Below are 14011 nucleotides of genomic sequence, written 5' to 3'. Positions count from 1 at the left end.
CACGGCCCGAGGACACGGGCGGCTGCAGCCATAGGCGGCTTTGATTTCCGCGGAATAGAAACGGCTTTTCAGGGAAGGTGAGAAACGAGCTCGGCCGCGGCTAGAGACCGAACGGTAAACACCCACGGCGGGGGCTCTGCTCACGCGCTGTTAGCGCCCGATCACCAGAAGAGCTCCAGGGGCTGTGCCGACACCATGCCGATGTTGTGCCAGGCGCTGTGCCAATGCCATGCGGGGCACGATGCTGATGCTGTGCCGATGCCTTGGTGACACTGTGACGATGCCATGCCAGGCACTGTGCCAGGTGCCACGCCAATGCCATGCCAGGCACGTGCCAACACCGTGCTGGGCGCTGTGCTGACGCTGTGCTGGGCGCTGTGCCGACACCCTGCCGGGCGCTGTGCCGACGCCATGATGACACTGTGCCAATGCTGTGCCAGGTGCCTGCTGATGCCATGCCAATGCTGTGCCAGGCTCTGTGCCAATGCCGTGCCGGGTGCTGACTGGACGCTGCTTACCCAGCTTTGCCCTCGTTACTAACTGAGGGTGTGGATGGGAACAGCCTGGCGGTGGGTGGGGCTGACGGCTGCGCCGAGGCAGCGGTGGGGAGAGGCGGGGTCTGGGGCAATGTGGAGGCCCCTGCCCCAGCAGCTCAACATCCCTCCCAGCCAGTCAGAGCGTGGGTGCCGGGGGAACCTGGGAGGATCTGTGAACAGACCCCGTCTTGGGCCCACCCCCTCCCCCAGCCCTCAAGGCGGGCTCAGGGCGCCTCTCCCTGGAGGCCCCCCTGAATGAGCCAAGGCCTCTCCCCTTGGCTCTCAAGGGGCTGTTTGTGGGGTTGCCAAGGGGCAGCCTCTGGAGCTGGAGGTGGCGGCTCTCCCCGCGGCCGCGCCCTTTGGCCTGCGGCTCTCCTCAGGCGGTGGCTCTAGTAAGGACACAGGCCTGCGCCCCGGTCGCCCAGCTCGAAGCCGCCGTACGCCGGTGGCTCCTGGGTGGGACGGGCTCTCTGCCGGTGGCTCTGGCATCCAGCAGGCGATGGAGCTCTCGGGCCGTCTTGCCGCAGGCTGGCGGCCACAGGACCTCCGAGGACGATGACCGCTGGTGAGAATTCCTCCCAGGGCGCCGCCCGTGCGGCCTCGGGCAGCGGCTCCGCCGGGGATGGGGCCTCAGCCAGGCCAGGGAAGAAGCTCAACGCAGGGGCACACTGCTCGCCCCTCGCGTGCCTGGCGCCCACTCCCTGCCCGCCTCTCCGGGAGCTCATGCCCACCCGGCCTCCCACCCGGCCTGGCTGTCGTGGCCAATGTCACCAGACCCTGGGGAGCCCACCCTCCGTCCTCGCGGACACGGGCCGGGGGGCGGGGGGAACGGCGGGCAGGTGGGGACCCTGGCACTGGTCATTGAGCGACTCAACACGGGGACGGGATTTGGAGGGCCCCTGGCAGGCGCCACGCGGTGCGGCTGAGGGTCAAGAGGCACGGAGGTGCTATGCTCAGGAGAGCCCCCCGCCCGAGTCCCGGGCTGAGGGGCGGGGCCGGGGGCCCCCTGGGGAGGGGGCTCCTCCGTGGGGAGCGATGACGCAGCCCCGGTCTCGGGCGCTCCAGGGGCCTGTGGGCAACGCTGGCATCGCTGCCGACTCCAGCCTGACCCTCCCAGCCCCCTCGGTGCTGTCCTCGCGCCAGCGCCCCGATTAGGTGGCGGGACAGATGCAGGGCAGCCCCGAGGGTCTCAAAACTCGCCAGAGGCAGAGGAGTAGCCCACGGCCGTGGCCTGGCGTGACGGGGGGAGCGCAGGGGCCCCAGCTTTGTTAGTGGTGGGGAGCCCCACTGGAGCCCCCAACCTGTGACATGACGAAGAAACGCGCGGATGTTTGTGCAGTGCCTTTGTTCCCGGGAGGCCTGCGCGTGCGTCTGGTTAGTGGCTCCCAGGGTCTGCACGCAGTGGGTCGGGGGGACATGGGGAGCACAGTGGCCTCCGGGTGCCCACTGGAACCTGAACCCTGGGTGCTTCGTAAAGAGAGCATGCGGGACCCCCACCCCACCCCAGCCCCAGGCCTCGCTCTCCCACTGGGACCCTCTCGGGCAGGAGAAACGAGACGAGGGTTCCACTCGAGGGTGCCGTAACGTTTACGCAGGGACGTGGGGACTGCCAGGCCCTGGGGGCCGGAGCATCCGGGGAAGCTCTGCCTCGCCCGACACATGCCCGTCGGGGCGCCCGAGACGCGACCCCAGCTGACCCTTCCCAGGACAGTCGGCCTGGGATGCCCCTCGTGTGGACAGCACGCTGGGGGGTCGGGGAATTCTATCCGCGCTCGGCAGGAGGCGTGCAGGGAGCGCCGGAATCCTGTGCCGAACGTTGCCCTGGCCAGGCCAGCTCCAGGTCCTGCCCGAGGCAGCGAGTCCGCAGCGGCTGGCGGCCCCCACCTGGTCTCGCTCAGCCAGGGTGGCCTCTTGACCGCTGGCTCTGCGCCACACCCCCCCTGGGAGCCACGGCCCGAAGCAGGTGTGGCCACGCGGCCCTCAGGGGAAGGCCGAGGCTGGGTAAGGCTGGGGGCGCACCGAGGGCAGGCGCGAGGGCAGCAGAGCGGGGCTGGGGGCGACGGACAGCCCCTCCCCACCGGCTGTGAGCGTCGCACGTCCTCCAGAGGCTGGGGGGATCCTCAGGGACCCTGGGTTCCCCAGTGGAACCGGGAACTGAGTTTGAACTTGGGCTCGCGGCACAGCCGGTGCTGATGGCGACCTGAGAGCATCCATCGGGGCCACCTGTGGCGTGGTGGGCTGCCCCGAAGGGGGCCCCGGGCCTGAGGGCGGGAGTGGCTGGGACCCCAGCCTCGCTGTCGCCCCAGCCCTGGCGGCACCTGGATTTGGGCTTCTGGCCCATGGGGGAGGGGACGCCTTGGTCTAGGCCGGCCTGGGCTGCTCTGCCGTGGTGTCCCCCAGCAACGCAGACACGGGGTCCCGGGACCCCCGCAGAGGGACCTGGGCTGGGCTTTCCCCAGGTGTGTGTCCGCCCTGCTGGATTGAAACAGGAGCAGAGCACCTCCCGGCTCGCACCCCACTGGGACATGAGCGCACGTTCAGCACTTTGGAGCCGCTGCTTCTAAACAAGCTGTCGGGGAAACAAACGGCAGGAAGCGCAGCCCGCCCTGGTGGGGCCTGTGCCGCACGGCTGGGTCCCCCTGGGCCCTGCAAGGCCTCCAGGGTGCGCTGCAACGGGCAGGGGTCCCCAGGGCACCCCCGGCCCACACAAGCTCCCGATGCGGCGCCGGCGGAGACAGGCGCCCGTGGCCGCGGCCTGGGGGACGGCGACGCCCCGTGTCCTCTCTTAGGTGGGGAGCCGAGCCCCTAGAAGACCCGGCCCCACGCCCCATCCCGCGAGCCGGCCCTGAGCGGGCTGGGGTCTCTGGAGACTTTAGTTACAAGGGGCCACACGGGACTGGGCTGGGCCCTGAGGCAGGACCCTGTGTCCTCCCGGAGGAGGATGTTTGAGCCAGCCAGACAGACTGATGGGAGGGGCCGCAGCCGCAGGCCAAGGCGTGACGGCCCGAACCCCAGGGGCGGGGGCCTCGGCCTTCAGGGCAGCACAGGGGTCCGGGGTCAGGCCTCGGCTGCGGGAGCGGCGCCTGCCCCCTGTGCCCACTGCGTCTTGTTCTGGGGCCCAGGAGGTGCCTCTGGGCCTGAGGCCGAGCCGACGTCCAGCGGGCGGCAGCAAGACGGCCTCGGCCCGGGCAGCACCGGGGCCCGCTCGGCCGTGGGCACCCCGTGGGGCGCAGAGGGGCCCCGGGGGGCGGCTCTCTCCTTCCTGAGGCTGTCGGGGGTCCTGTGCCCTGCCCCGGGGGGCCGTGCTTCTGGGGGGCCTCATGGCAGGAGAGAGGAGCCCTCATGAGCGCACTGCCGGGTGAGCGGACGCAGCCAGGTGCTCTCCGAGGCCGGGCCCTGCCCCCAGCCCGTCGCTGCCGAGGGGCGAGGGAGGTGGGAGGCTGTGGGGACCCTCTCGCTGGGGACGGTCTCAGAGAGGGACCCCCTGGGCTGGGAGACCCCTGCTCAGCAGGAGCCTCTGCCCCCGAGGAAGCCGGGCTCGTCCAGCCTTGGCTCGGGCCGGACAATAAATAGCGGCCTCTAGACAGCCGCTTCCTACTGCGCGCAGCCCGCGGGCAAACGGCCCGGGCCGGACGGCTTCCAGGTGAGGCCGAGGTCAGCCCTGAAAAGCACGGCCAGCTGGGCGACCCAGGCCCACCTCGGCCCCTTCTGGACCCCCGGGGGCTCGAGCTCCTGCCAAGCAACCGGGAAGGGATGGCCCCGGTGCAGCGGCCCCCCTTTTGGGGTGCAGCCTGACGACTGGGGCGCGCCCCTGAGCGGCCTGGACGCGCGGCAGATGGCTGCGAAGTTGGAAGGGCTGTGTTTTTTTAAAAATAGAGGAACCGTTGTCATGTTACGAGAGTGCAACCCCCTCAAGAATGCTCTTAACCTTTAACCATGTCAGAGGAGAGTTATTGAAATTTACAATAATTCACCTTTAACAGACAATGAGCTAAAAATGTTTAAGTCCAAATAATGTCGGTCTTTTTCATAAGCCTCAGCATAAGATACACACCAACACGGCGGCTCCACTTCGCGCATAACTCTGCTTCTTGGTTACTCCTGGGCAACATTGTTTTAATAATTCCTTTGGACCCAAGTCTTTTATCACAAGCTTCCCCAGAGAGTTTGGAAAGTAGGCAGTGTTTAAAATCCAGTCGACTTCCACTCAGGCACTGGACTCTCTCTCCTGTCACAAACAACTATAAAATTGAAGACAATGCTTTGGGCAATTGTTTGAGACACTGGCCAAGCCTCACTGCCAGACTGTGGCCCCTGGACCACAGAACCAACATTAACCAACGTGAAGAATGGAAATATGCAAGCGTGTCCTCTAAACATAATGCAATTATAGCAGAAGCGAATAACAAAACGATACCTGGAAAATCGCCAAACATTTGGAAATTAAACAACATACTTCTAAATAACCCAAGGGTTAAAAAGGAGTCTTAAGAAAAGTAAGAAAGGATTAAAATGCAACACTTCAAAATGTTTGGATGCCAGTGAAGCAGTGCTTAGGAGACATCCATAGCATTGAATGTTTATATTAGAAAAGAATAAAGGTTTCCAATCAATAATCTAAGGCTCCACATTAAGAAACAGAGGAAAACAAGAGCAAATTAAACCCAAAACAATCAAGGGAAAGAAAAAAATAAAAATAAGAGCCTAAGTAAATAAAATTGAAAACTAAAAGATGACAAAGAAAATCAATGAAATCAAGAGTGGGATCTTAAAAAAACAGCTAATATTGCTAAACTCCCATCCAAGCTAAAAGAGAGAAGACCCATTACCAACATCAGGAATGGAAGAGGGCTCTTAGTTCAGACTCTGCAGGCATTAGAAGGGTGATGAGGGAAAACCATGAACAACCTTATGCCTCCCAATTTGCAAACTTAGACAAAACAGACCAATTCCTTCAAAGACACAAACTACAAAAACATACTCAAGAAGAAATGCATTACCCAAATAGTCCTATATTTATTAAAGGAATTGAAATCATTGTTAGAAACCATCTTACAAAATTCCAGGCCTGGAAGATTTTGCTGGAGAATTCTACAAACCTTTGAAGAAAAAATAATACCAAGCCTACACAATCTCTTCCAGAAAACAATGAGAAGTACTTTCCAACTCATTTTACGAAGCCAACATTATCTTGATGCCGAAACCAAGGACAGTGCAAGAAAGTAAAGCTACAGACCACTGGCCTTCATGAAGAGTGATGCAAAAATTCTCAACAAAGAATTAGCAGATCAAATCTAGTAATAGATAAAAAAGTTAGTACATGGCTGAGTGGGATTTATCCTGGGAACACAAGGCTGATTCAACATCTCAAAATCAATCACACTAGCTGACTAATGAAGAAAAACCACATGAATCATACCAGCAGATACGGGAAAAACCATGAACAAAATTCAACATCCATTCATGATAAAAAGAAAATCTTAGGCACCCAAGAGTAGAAGGGAACTTTCTTAACCAGACAGTACCTACTAAAAACCTCCAGCAAACAGCTGACATCATACTAATGAGAGACCAAAGGTCTTGCCCGAATATGGGAACTCTGTATTTTCTGCATGATTTTTCTGTAAACCTACAGCTCCCCTAATAAAAATATATTTAAATAAATAAATGAAGGCTTCCCCTTAAGATCGGGTACGAGGCAAGGCTGTCTGCTCTCACCACTTCTACTCAGCATATGGAAGTCAGAGCCAGAACAATTAGAAAGAGAAGGAAATAAAAGACATCCAGGTTGGAAGGAAGAAAGGAAACAGGGCCGAGCGCTCAGCTGTCCACACAGAGACCAAGCAGCCTGCAAAACCGCTCCTGGAACTAAACATCTGAGCTATTTGTGGTTGCAAGAAATGAGGTCAATATACAAAAATCAATCACATTTATAAAATTGGTGTTTGAAAAGTGGATAACTGAACTTTTAAAAACAGTATCATTTGCAATAGCACCAAAAATGCCCACACTTAGGTACAAATCCAACAAGACCTGTATCGTGTCTGAGTGCTGGAAACTGCTGCTGCTGGAAAGGAATCGCGGCAGACCCAGCGAACGAGATGCTCGGTTGGAAGGCTCTGGGGCATGAAGGAGCCAAGTCTCCCCAAAACTCATCTGTGAAGGCGAAGGCGATTGCAACCCAAACCTAGCAGGCTTTTTTGGTCGATGTCGACAGGATGAGTATAAAATTTATGTGGAGAGTAAAGGATTAGAGTAGCCAAAACAACTTTGAAAAGGAACAAAGCTGGAGGCCTCACACTCCTTGAAAGCTACAGCATTGAGTGTGTACTGGAGGAAGCGCAGATCGGAGATGAAAGCACAGAAGAGAGTTCACACACAAATGGCCCATCGATTTTTGACAAAGGTGCAAAAGAAATTCAATGGAGAAAGGATGGTCATTTCAACAAATGGTGCTGGAATGATTGATTGTCTATACGTAAAAATGTGTGTATGTCACACCCTCTGGGGAAATTAATGCAAAATGGATCACAAACATAAATACAAGAGCTATAATTGAAAGCCCTTTAGAAGCAAACATAGGAGAAAATCTTTGTCACCTTGGAGTAGCCTTGGGTTCTTAGACATGACATGGAAAGCACAATCCATTAAAAAAAAGTTGGATTTTATCCGGATCAAAATGTTGCTATGTGAAGTACATTGCTAGGAGAATGAAAAGACAAGCTACAGACTGGGAGAAAATATTTGCAAGTCACACACCAGACAAAGGTCTTGTATTGGAATACAAATAGAATTTCAAAGCTCAACAATAAGGAACAGAAAAAGGAATAAACAATGAGCAAACGACTAGAGCAGTCACTTCATCGAGGAAGACGCGGAGACTTCTCGGCTGTGAACATCATGGTGTCAGCGGGGAGACGGAAATCAGAGCCACGGGCCACCACTAGACACCTGCCAGGGCAGCTAATTAAAACAAAGCAAAGCAAAACAGAAAGCAGGCAGGGCGCGGGTGCTGGTGAGCGCCCCGACGGCACCCCGCTTTGGAGAAGGGTGTCGTTTTCCGTACAGTGAAACCCCCGCCCCCGGAGGGCCACCCACTCACAGGTTCCGACCCGGAGAAAGGAAGACGTAGGTCCACGTGGAACCCTGTGCGTGACACTTGCGCAAGCTGGAAACAACCCCAGTGCCCTTCGTCGGGTGAACGGATCAACCATGACGGCACGTCCCCCCCCCAGAGTGCAGTCCACAGAACGAGGGACGAGCCATCGACAGACCAGCCAGCGCAGCGTGCACGTGAGAGATGCCCGGCTGACGGCCCCCGGGGACGGCGAGCCCCGGCCGAGGAGGGCACGGGGGGCAGGGGCCGGAGGCGGCGTGCTGCACCCACGCCACGAGGGCCACAGGGCTTTCAGGGGACGGGACGGTTCTCCGTCTTTGGCGACGAGGGCCACACACCTCTGCGCATTTGCCAAAACTCACAGATGCAAACAAAATAGCAAATTTCACTGTAAGTAAATTAAAAAATCAACTTCAAAAAAAGAAAGAACTTATATCCAGTCCCCTTGTCACCTCGCCCAGTGCCACGGTGGGCCAAGCCACTGTCGGCGTTCTCCACCTGCACTGCTGCAGTGACCCCCTCACACCCCCACAAAGCGGCCAGACAGTGCCCTTGAGATGACGGTCATGGGCCACCCATTTGCTCCCCTAATAAAAGCCACAGCACAGTCCGAAAGGCCCCGCCACGCCCTGCACTGCCCCTTGGCTCACGGCTCTGGCCGCACTGGCCCCCGCACGGTGCCTCCAGCATCGCCGGCCCCTGCCTGCCTCGGGGCCTTTGCACTCACCACCCTCTGGGGACCCTCCCTGCCTCGGGCCCCAGTGGACCTGCTGCTCGAAGTCGAGACCCTAAGACCCCCAAGCCGCCTCCGGGCCCGCCTGTCTGCCGAGCCCCTTACTCGTCTCTCTCACGCTCGCTAATATCCCCCATTCGGATGCGTAACTTATTTTGCTCTTTTCCGTCTCCGCTGGGACGTGGGTGCGACGACACCGGCGTCTTGGCTGGTTCTGTCGCCGCGGCACCCACCCTGCCCGGCACCCACCCTGCCCGGCACCGTGGCTGGAGTTGGAGGGAGGAGGGACCGTGGGGGTGGGCCCCGCCTTCAGCCTGCGCTGTGTCCCCGGGGCGAGCGGGACGAGCCCGCGGCGAGCACTTCCCGGGACTCCTGCACTGACTGAAGCTTGTCATCCCAGGAGCCACAGAGTCACCGTCACCTCCACGTGGTGGAAGAGGAAACTGAGGCACGGCGAGGTCAGGCTTGGCCCAAGGCTGGCCGCTGGCCGGGGGAAGCTGGGATTGGAACCGGCCCCTGTGCTCCCCGGCACTTGGCTCGCTCCCTGCTGGCCCCCTCCTTCCCCGCTCCTGGGCAGCCAGCCCCCGCGCAGGCCACGGCCGTAGGGCGCACAGCTGTGTCCAGTCCCCGGAGCGGGCGGGCAGCAGGTGGGCCGGCTCACCACAGCCCCTCCCGGAGCTGGCCCAGGTCCCACCCACTCGGTCACTACCTCCTTGACCCCAGGCCCTGAGGCCCAGCTGGCCGTTGCCTTCGGGAGGCTGGTGGGTGTGTGTGTGGGGGGGGGACGCTTGGGGCCTCAATTTCCCCATTCGGCTCCGAGGAACTGGGCGGTTCCTCTCAGGCTGTGCCTTGGTGGCCTTGGAGATGAAATGTCCTGCGAATGCCACTGGGGTCCTGAGTGCAGCAGAGTGTTGCTGGAGGCGCCGGCTCTGCGGCCGCTTCCCTTTGCGGTGACCCAGTGTCTCGAGGGAAGCCCTTAGAACCCGGGGTACTGCCCGTCACCGGTCACGCTTTCACTCCTCGCCTTAGCGTCTCCGGGGCTTCTGGCCCGAGTCGGTCCACACCACGCGGTCCAAGGTGTCCTCTTGATAAGCGGTTATGGAGTCCAGCGCTGGGCGACCGAGGCGGGGTCAGGAGGCGCACGGGAGGTGTCGCGGGAGCCCCGGGAGAAGCGGGTGGGCACGCTAAGAAGTGTCGGCGACCGGATTCTGTGTTTTCTTGCACTTTGTGGACTCCAGGCTCGGCCTGCCCCGGAATCCGTCAGACGTCAGCGGTCTGTGTGGCCGCAGCGACCTTTACTCGAGCCGCCCAGGATGTGGACCCCCTCCCCAGCTGACCGCAGCGCTGGCCCCGGGTGGGCGGCCCCGGGAAGCACAGGTGCTCCCAGGCTTTGGGGGGACAAGGCGAGTTGGAGGCAGCGCTCTCGGACCCCGTTGCCAACAGCGAGGAAAGGCTGTGCGGCATCACTCCCAGCCCACGCGGTGCACGTGTGTGTCTGTGTGCCAGTGCGCACTGTGCATGCGTCATGCGTGCAGGCGTGTGCAGCTCTGCATCCATGTGCCGTGGGCGTGTGTGCGGCAGGGTCCTGGGCACGCAGCCCCTCCGTGCCCTCGCCTGGTGACGGGGCTGCCGAGGTCTGGACGCCTCGACCGTGCAGCTGGGCAGCCCCAGCCCAGAACCCGGAGTGGGGTCCTCCTGGGCTGCCCCCAGTTGGGGCTCAGAGCAAGGGGTGGCGCCAGTCCCTGGGCGGGACAAGCCCTGGCCAAGGCCGGACCTGGAGTGGACGCTGCTGCTGCTCTCGGCCCCCTCGGGGCGTCGTTCCCCCCCAGCCCCCTGCCAGGGGCCTCTCCCAGTGGTGCTGGATGGAGGGGGCCGCCAGCCCCGGGAGGAGAGACGGTGCCTGCGGAGGGGACGGTGCCTGGGGAGGGGGCAGGGGTGCAGCCATGCCCCAGGACAGGGATTGGGTGGCCAGAGCTGTCCACCAGGACCATCCTGGCCTTTTGCCTAACGTCCCCCAGGTGATGACAGGAAGTTGGCTGGGGGCCAGCACAGATCCGCAGCCGCAGAACCCTCCCTGTCAACGGCAGTTGGTCACACACAGGGTCAGGGAGGGGGAGGGTCACTCCTGGGGCGCCAGGGTCCCAGGGAGAAGGGAGTGACACCCCAGAGCCGGCAGCCCCCGCCCAGCCGCCCCCTGGCCGTGTCCCTCTTGCACAAGTACGGCGTCCTGGGCCTCTGAGCTGAGTGTGACGGGAACCACCCGGCCCTGACCGCGGTGTGGCTCGGCCCATCCGTCCACCCTGCCTGAGGCGACACGCTCAGAAAAGGCGCAGCTACGTGCACGTGTCACCAAATTCGCTCAGAAATTCCATCACCAACAACCTCAATTCTAAGCTCGGCCTCGGTCTGCAAGTGCCCGGATAGAATCCCAGAGGCCGGGGGCAGCCTGGCCAGAGGCTCTGCTTCAGCAGGGGGCCACTCGGGCTGGCCAGAGCCTTGACACTTTCCAACTCAGTCGGCGAAGGGGAGACCTGTGGGCGAGGGTCACCGGCCCCTCCTGGGACGATGTGGCTGCATAAACACGGTGCCAGGGCGCCCAGCTCTGCCCCGTGGCCAGGAGCCCACGCAGGGAGCGAGAAATCCTCCCAGGAAAACCTCCCTTAGCGTGGAGGATGGTGATGGAGGCACACAAAGGAGGGCAGCTGGCGAGGCCGCCACCCCTGGCTAAGGCGTTCTCCGCACACATGGGCAGCCGGGGCCCGCGGAAAGCCCCTCACCAGCCGTGGGCCGCTGGCTCGCGCGTGGCTGAGACCTTTAAGGAAAAAGACATTTCCAAGGCCAAGACCACGAGCTTCTAGCAGCCTCGGGGCCAGCACTGGGCCTGGTTGGAGCTGCTCAGGGGACGTCTACGGAGCGGATGCACAGAGCAGACGCACGGAGCAACGAGCCTCAGATAAATGATGCTCGGGGAGGCCAAGCGATGTCGCAGAAACCGCCCAATTCCACGGAGCCCGCAGAGGGCCGCGGGGGTGGGGAGAGAGGAAGGCTTCCGGGGCTGCGCCAGGCGGCCGCGCACACACGGCCCCTCCGCGTTTTCTTCTCTTGTTTTGGATGATCCCAAAAGGTCACCCTGCTCCTGAGGAATGGCCGGGGTCGCTTGTGCCCCAAGAGGAGGGAGAAGGGCGGCGCCCCACGTGGGTGGGGTCCCTGAGCCAGCCCCCCGAGAGCCTGGGCCAGGACAACCAGACCTCAGGGAGGCAGCGAGGGGGGTCCTGCCAGCTCCTGCCCCCGCGCAGTGCTGGGGCGGTGGGGGCAACCGGCTCTGAGGCCGCCGGGGGGGGGGGCCTCTCCACGACCGCGTCGCTGGGGGCCCTGCAGCGCCAGTTGCAGCCTGGGAGCTGACCGTGGGTGCCAGCGCCTGCCCGGGCACAGCGGTCTCCAGCGCCAGGAGCAGGAGCCGCGCCGGAGGCTGCGCTGGCCCCGGGCAGCCCCCCGCCCACTCCTCAGTTTGGCCCAGGAGCCCCCCTCCTTCACCTGGGAGGAAGAACCCCCCCCCGGGGCTCCCTGCGTCTCCGGGCCACGGCACCGTCCTAAGTGTCGCTAATGCCAGGGCCCACTGATGGAGCCCACCCCACCTTGGTGCCACAGAACCTGCCCGCCAAGCGCTGCCGCCCCCAGGCCACCCTCCTGGCTGCCCGAGGCGCTGGGCTCGGACCCTCCAGGGCCCCGGGCGCCCACCCCCACCCCCAAATGCCTTCCCGCCTCCCAGCAGCAACCTCGCCCTGACATCCCCAACGCACCCTGTGCGCCGGGGGCCCAGCTCTCTCCGGCCTGCTGGGGTGGGTGAGGGGATCCCCCACACATTACAAATGGGGAAACTGAGGCTCAAAGGGGTTAGAGAACTGGCCCAAGAAGGCATCCGGTGAGGCTCCGGCTCCCAGGTTTGGGCCGGGCAGGGCAGCAGGGAGGCCCTGGAGGTGGGGGCTGAGGGGTCCAGCAGGGGGTGGGGTGGGGCCGGGGTGCAACCTTTGGGGCACCAAGTGTCGAGATGCCGGCGGAAGGGCCACTCGCCAGAAAAGCCTGGCTCCAGCACCCCGATTTTACCCATGACCTCAGGGAATCTGGAGGCCCCCGAGGCCCGAGGGTGGGCTCCTAGGAGGCCCCCGGCCCCTTCGGCCAGAGGCAGTGGGGTCTGGCCGCGCTCCCCCCCCCCAGCCTTCCCAGGACGGCCCCCAGGTGGACAGACTCGGGGCCCCCTTCGGGGCGAGGAGCAGGGCCGCTCACCTGGATGACGGCCTTGACCGTGGCCGCGTCCACGATGGGCGTGCACACCAGGCCGCCGGGGTGCTGGCCGTCGGCGCTGCGGTTCTCCTGGCCCATGGCGAAGAGCATGGGCACGGCCAGCAGCGCCGAGGCCAGCCAGATGGCGCTGATGAGCTTCTTGGTGCGGCTGCGCGACATGAGGGTCTTGGCCTTGAAGGGGTGGCAGATGGCCAGGTAGCGCTCCACGCTCAGGCTGGCCACGTTGAGGGCCGTGGCGTAGGTGCAGGCGTCGCGCAGGAAGTAGTAGCCGCGGCAGCCGGCGTCGCCGAAGGCCCAGGGGTGGTGCACCCAGATGAAGTTGTACAGCTCCACGGGCATGGCCAGCAGCAGGATGAGCAGGTCGGACAGCGCCAGGCTGCCCAGGTGGTAGTGCACCGTGCCCTGCAGGTGCTGCAGCGGCTTCTTGCGCGCCAGCGTCAGCGCCGTCACCGAGTTGCCCACCGTGCCCACCGCGAAGAGCGCCAGGTACACGGCGGTCACCAGCGCCTTGGAGTAGATGTCCGTGTTCACGTCCAGGTCTCTGCTGGGCGCCGCGCGCTCCCTCTCCGACGCGTTGCCGGAGCCGTTGCCCCAGCTCCAGGCCCGGAGCGCCGCCTCCAGCCCCGACGGCGGCAGCGGGGAGCGGTCGGCGCCCGGCGCGCCCGGGGGACCCGGCGCCGAGGTATTGAGGCGCATGGTGGGTGCGCCGGCAGGGACGCCGCGCTCGCCGGGATCTGAGGCTCTGCCCCGCGCCTCCGCGGCTCGGAGCACGCACGAGGCGGGTCTCTTGGCAGGGGCAGAGGAAGGGAGGGTGCGGGGAGGCCCGGGGGGCCCACCGGCCAGCGGGAAGCGCCGGACCCAGCCGGCGCCACCGGGGAGCGCTGGGGGCTTCCGTTCGCCCGGGGCTTCGGGCTCTCTCCCAGCTCCGCGTTTTCTCAGGGCTCCGGGCTCCCTCCGCCTCGGCGCCCCGGCGGCAGCGCGATCCCCCGCGGGGAGCCCCCGGCAGCCTGGCGCGGCGGAGAAGCCTGTGGCGCCGGGCAGAGCGCACGCACACGAGCCGGTCCCGCGCGCACACCGCCTCTCGCTCCCGCGCCCCGCCCTCGCGCCCCGCCCCTGGCTCCCCGGCTCCCCCCCCACACACACCCCCTGCTCCCCCGCCCCCCTTGTCTCCCGCCCCTTCTCCCGCTCTCCCTCCCTCCCTCCCGGCTCCCACCTCGCTCCAGCCTCCGGGTCTGCCTCGCCTCGGGCTGAGCAGTGGGTTGAGCGACTGCGCCCGGCAATCTGGAGTCCCGCTGTCCCTGCCCCGCCCGGGTGCACCTCCGG

The 14011-nt window shown here is 63.2% G+C and overlaps 1 protein-coding gene across 1 annotated transcript in view; it reads right to left on the bottom strand.

The window, feature by feature from the left end:
* The window catches only part of NTSR1 (neurotensin receptor 1), a 42438-nt gene extending 28691 nt beyond the window's left edge, over nucleotides 1-13747 (bottom strand). Inside the window, exon 1 of the mRNA XM_058287295.2 lies at nucleotides 12671-13747. Coding sequence (XP_058143278.1) covers nucleotides 12671-13384 — 714 coding nt within the window. The 5' untranslated portion in view covers nucleotides 13385-13747. The remainder of the gene's footprint in view (nucleotides 1-12670) is intronic.
* Nucleotides 13748-14011: the final 264 nt, after the last annotated feature.

Source organism: Dasypus novemcinctus, chromosome 24 (assembly GCF_030445035.2).
Source record: "Dasypus novemcinctus isolate mDasNov1 chromosome 24, mDasNov1.1.hap2, whole genome shotgun sequence".
NCBI lineage: Eukaryota > Metazoa > Chordata > Mammalia > Cingulata > Dasypodidae > Dasypus > Dasypus novemcinctus.
Note: the sequence above shows the minus strand (reverse complement) of the source record. Positions and strands in the feature narration are given on the sequence as shown.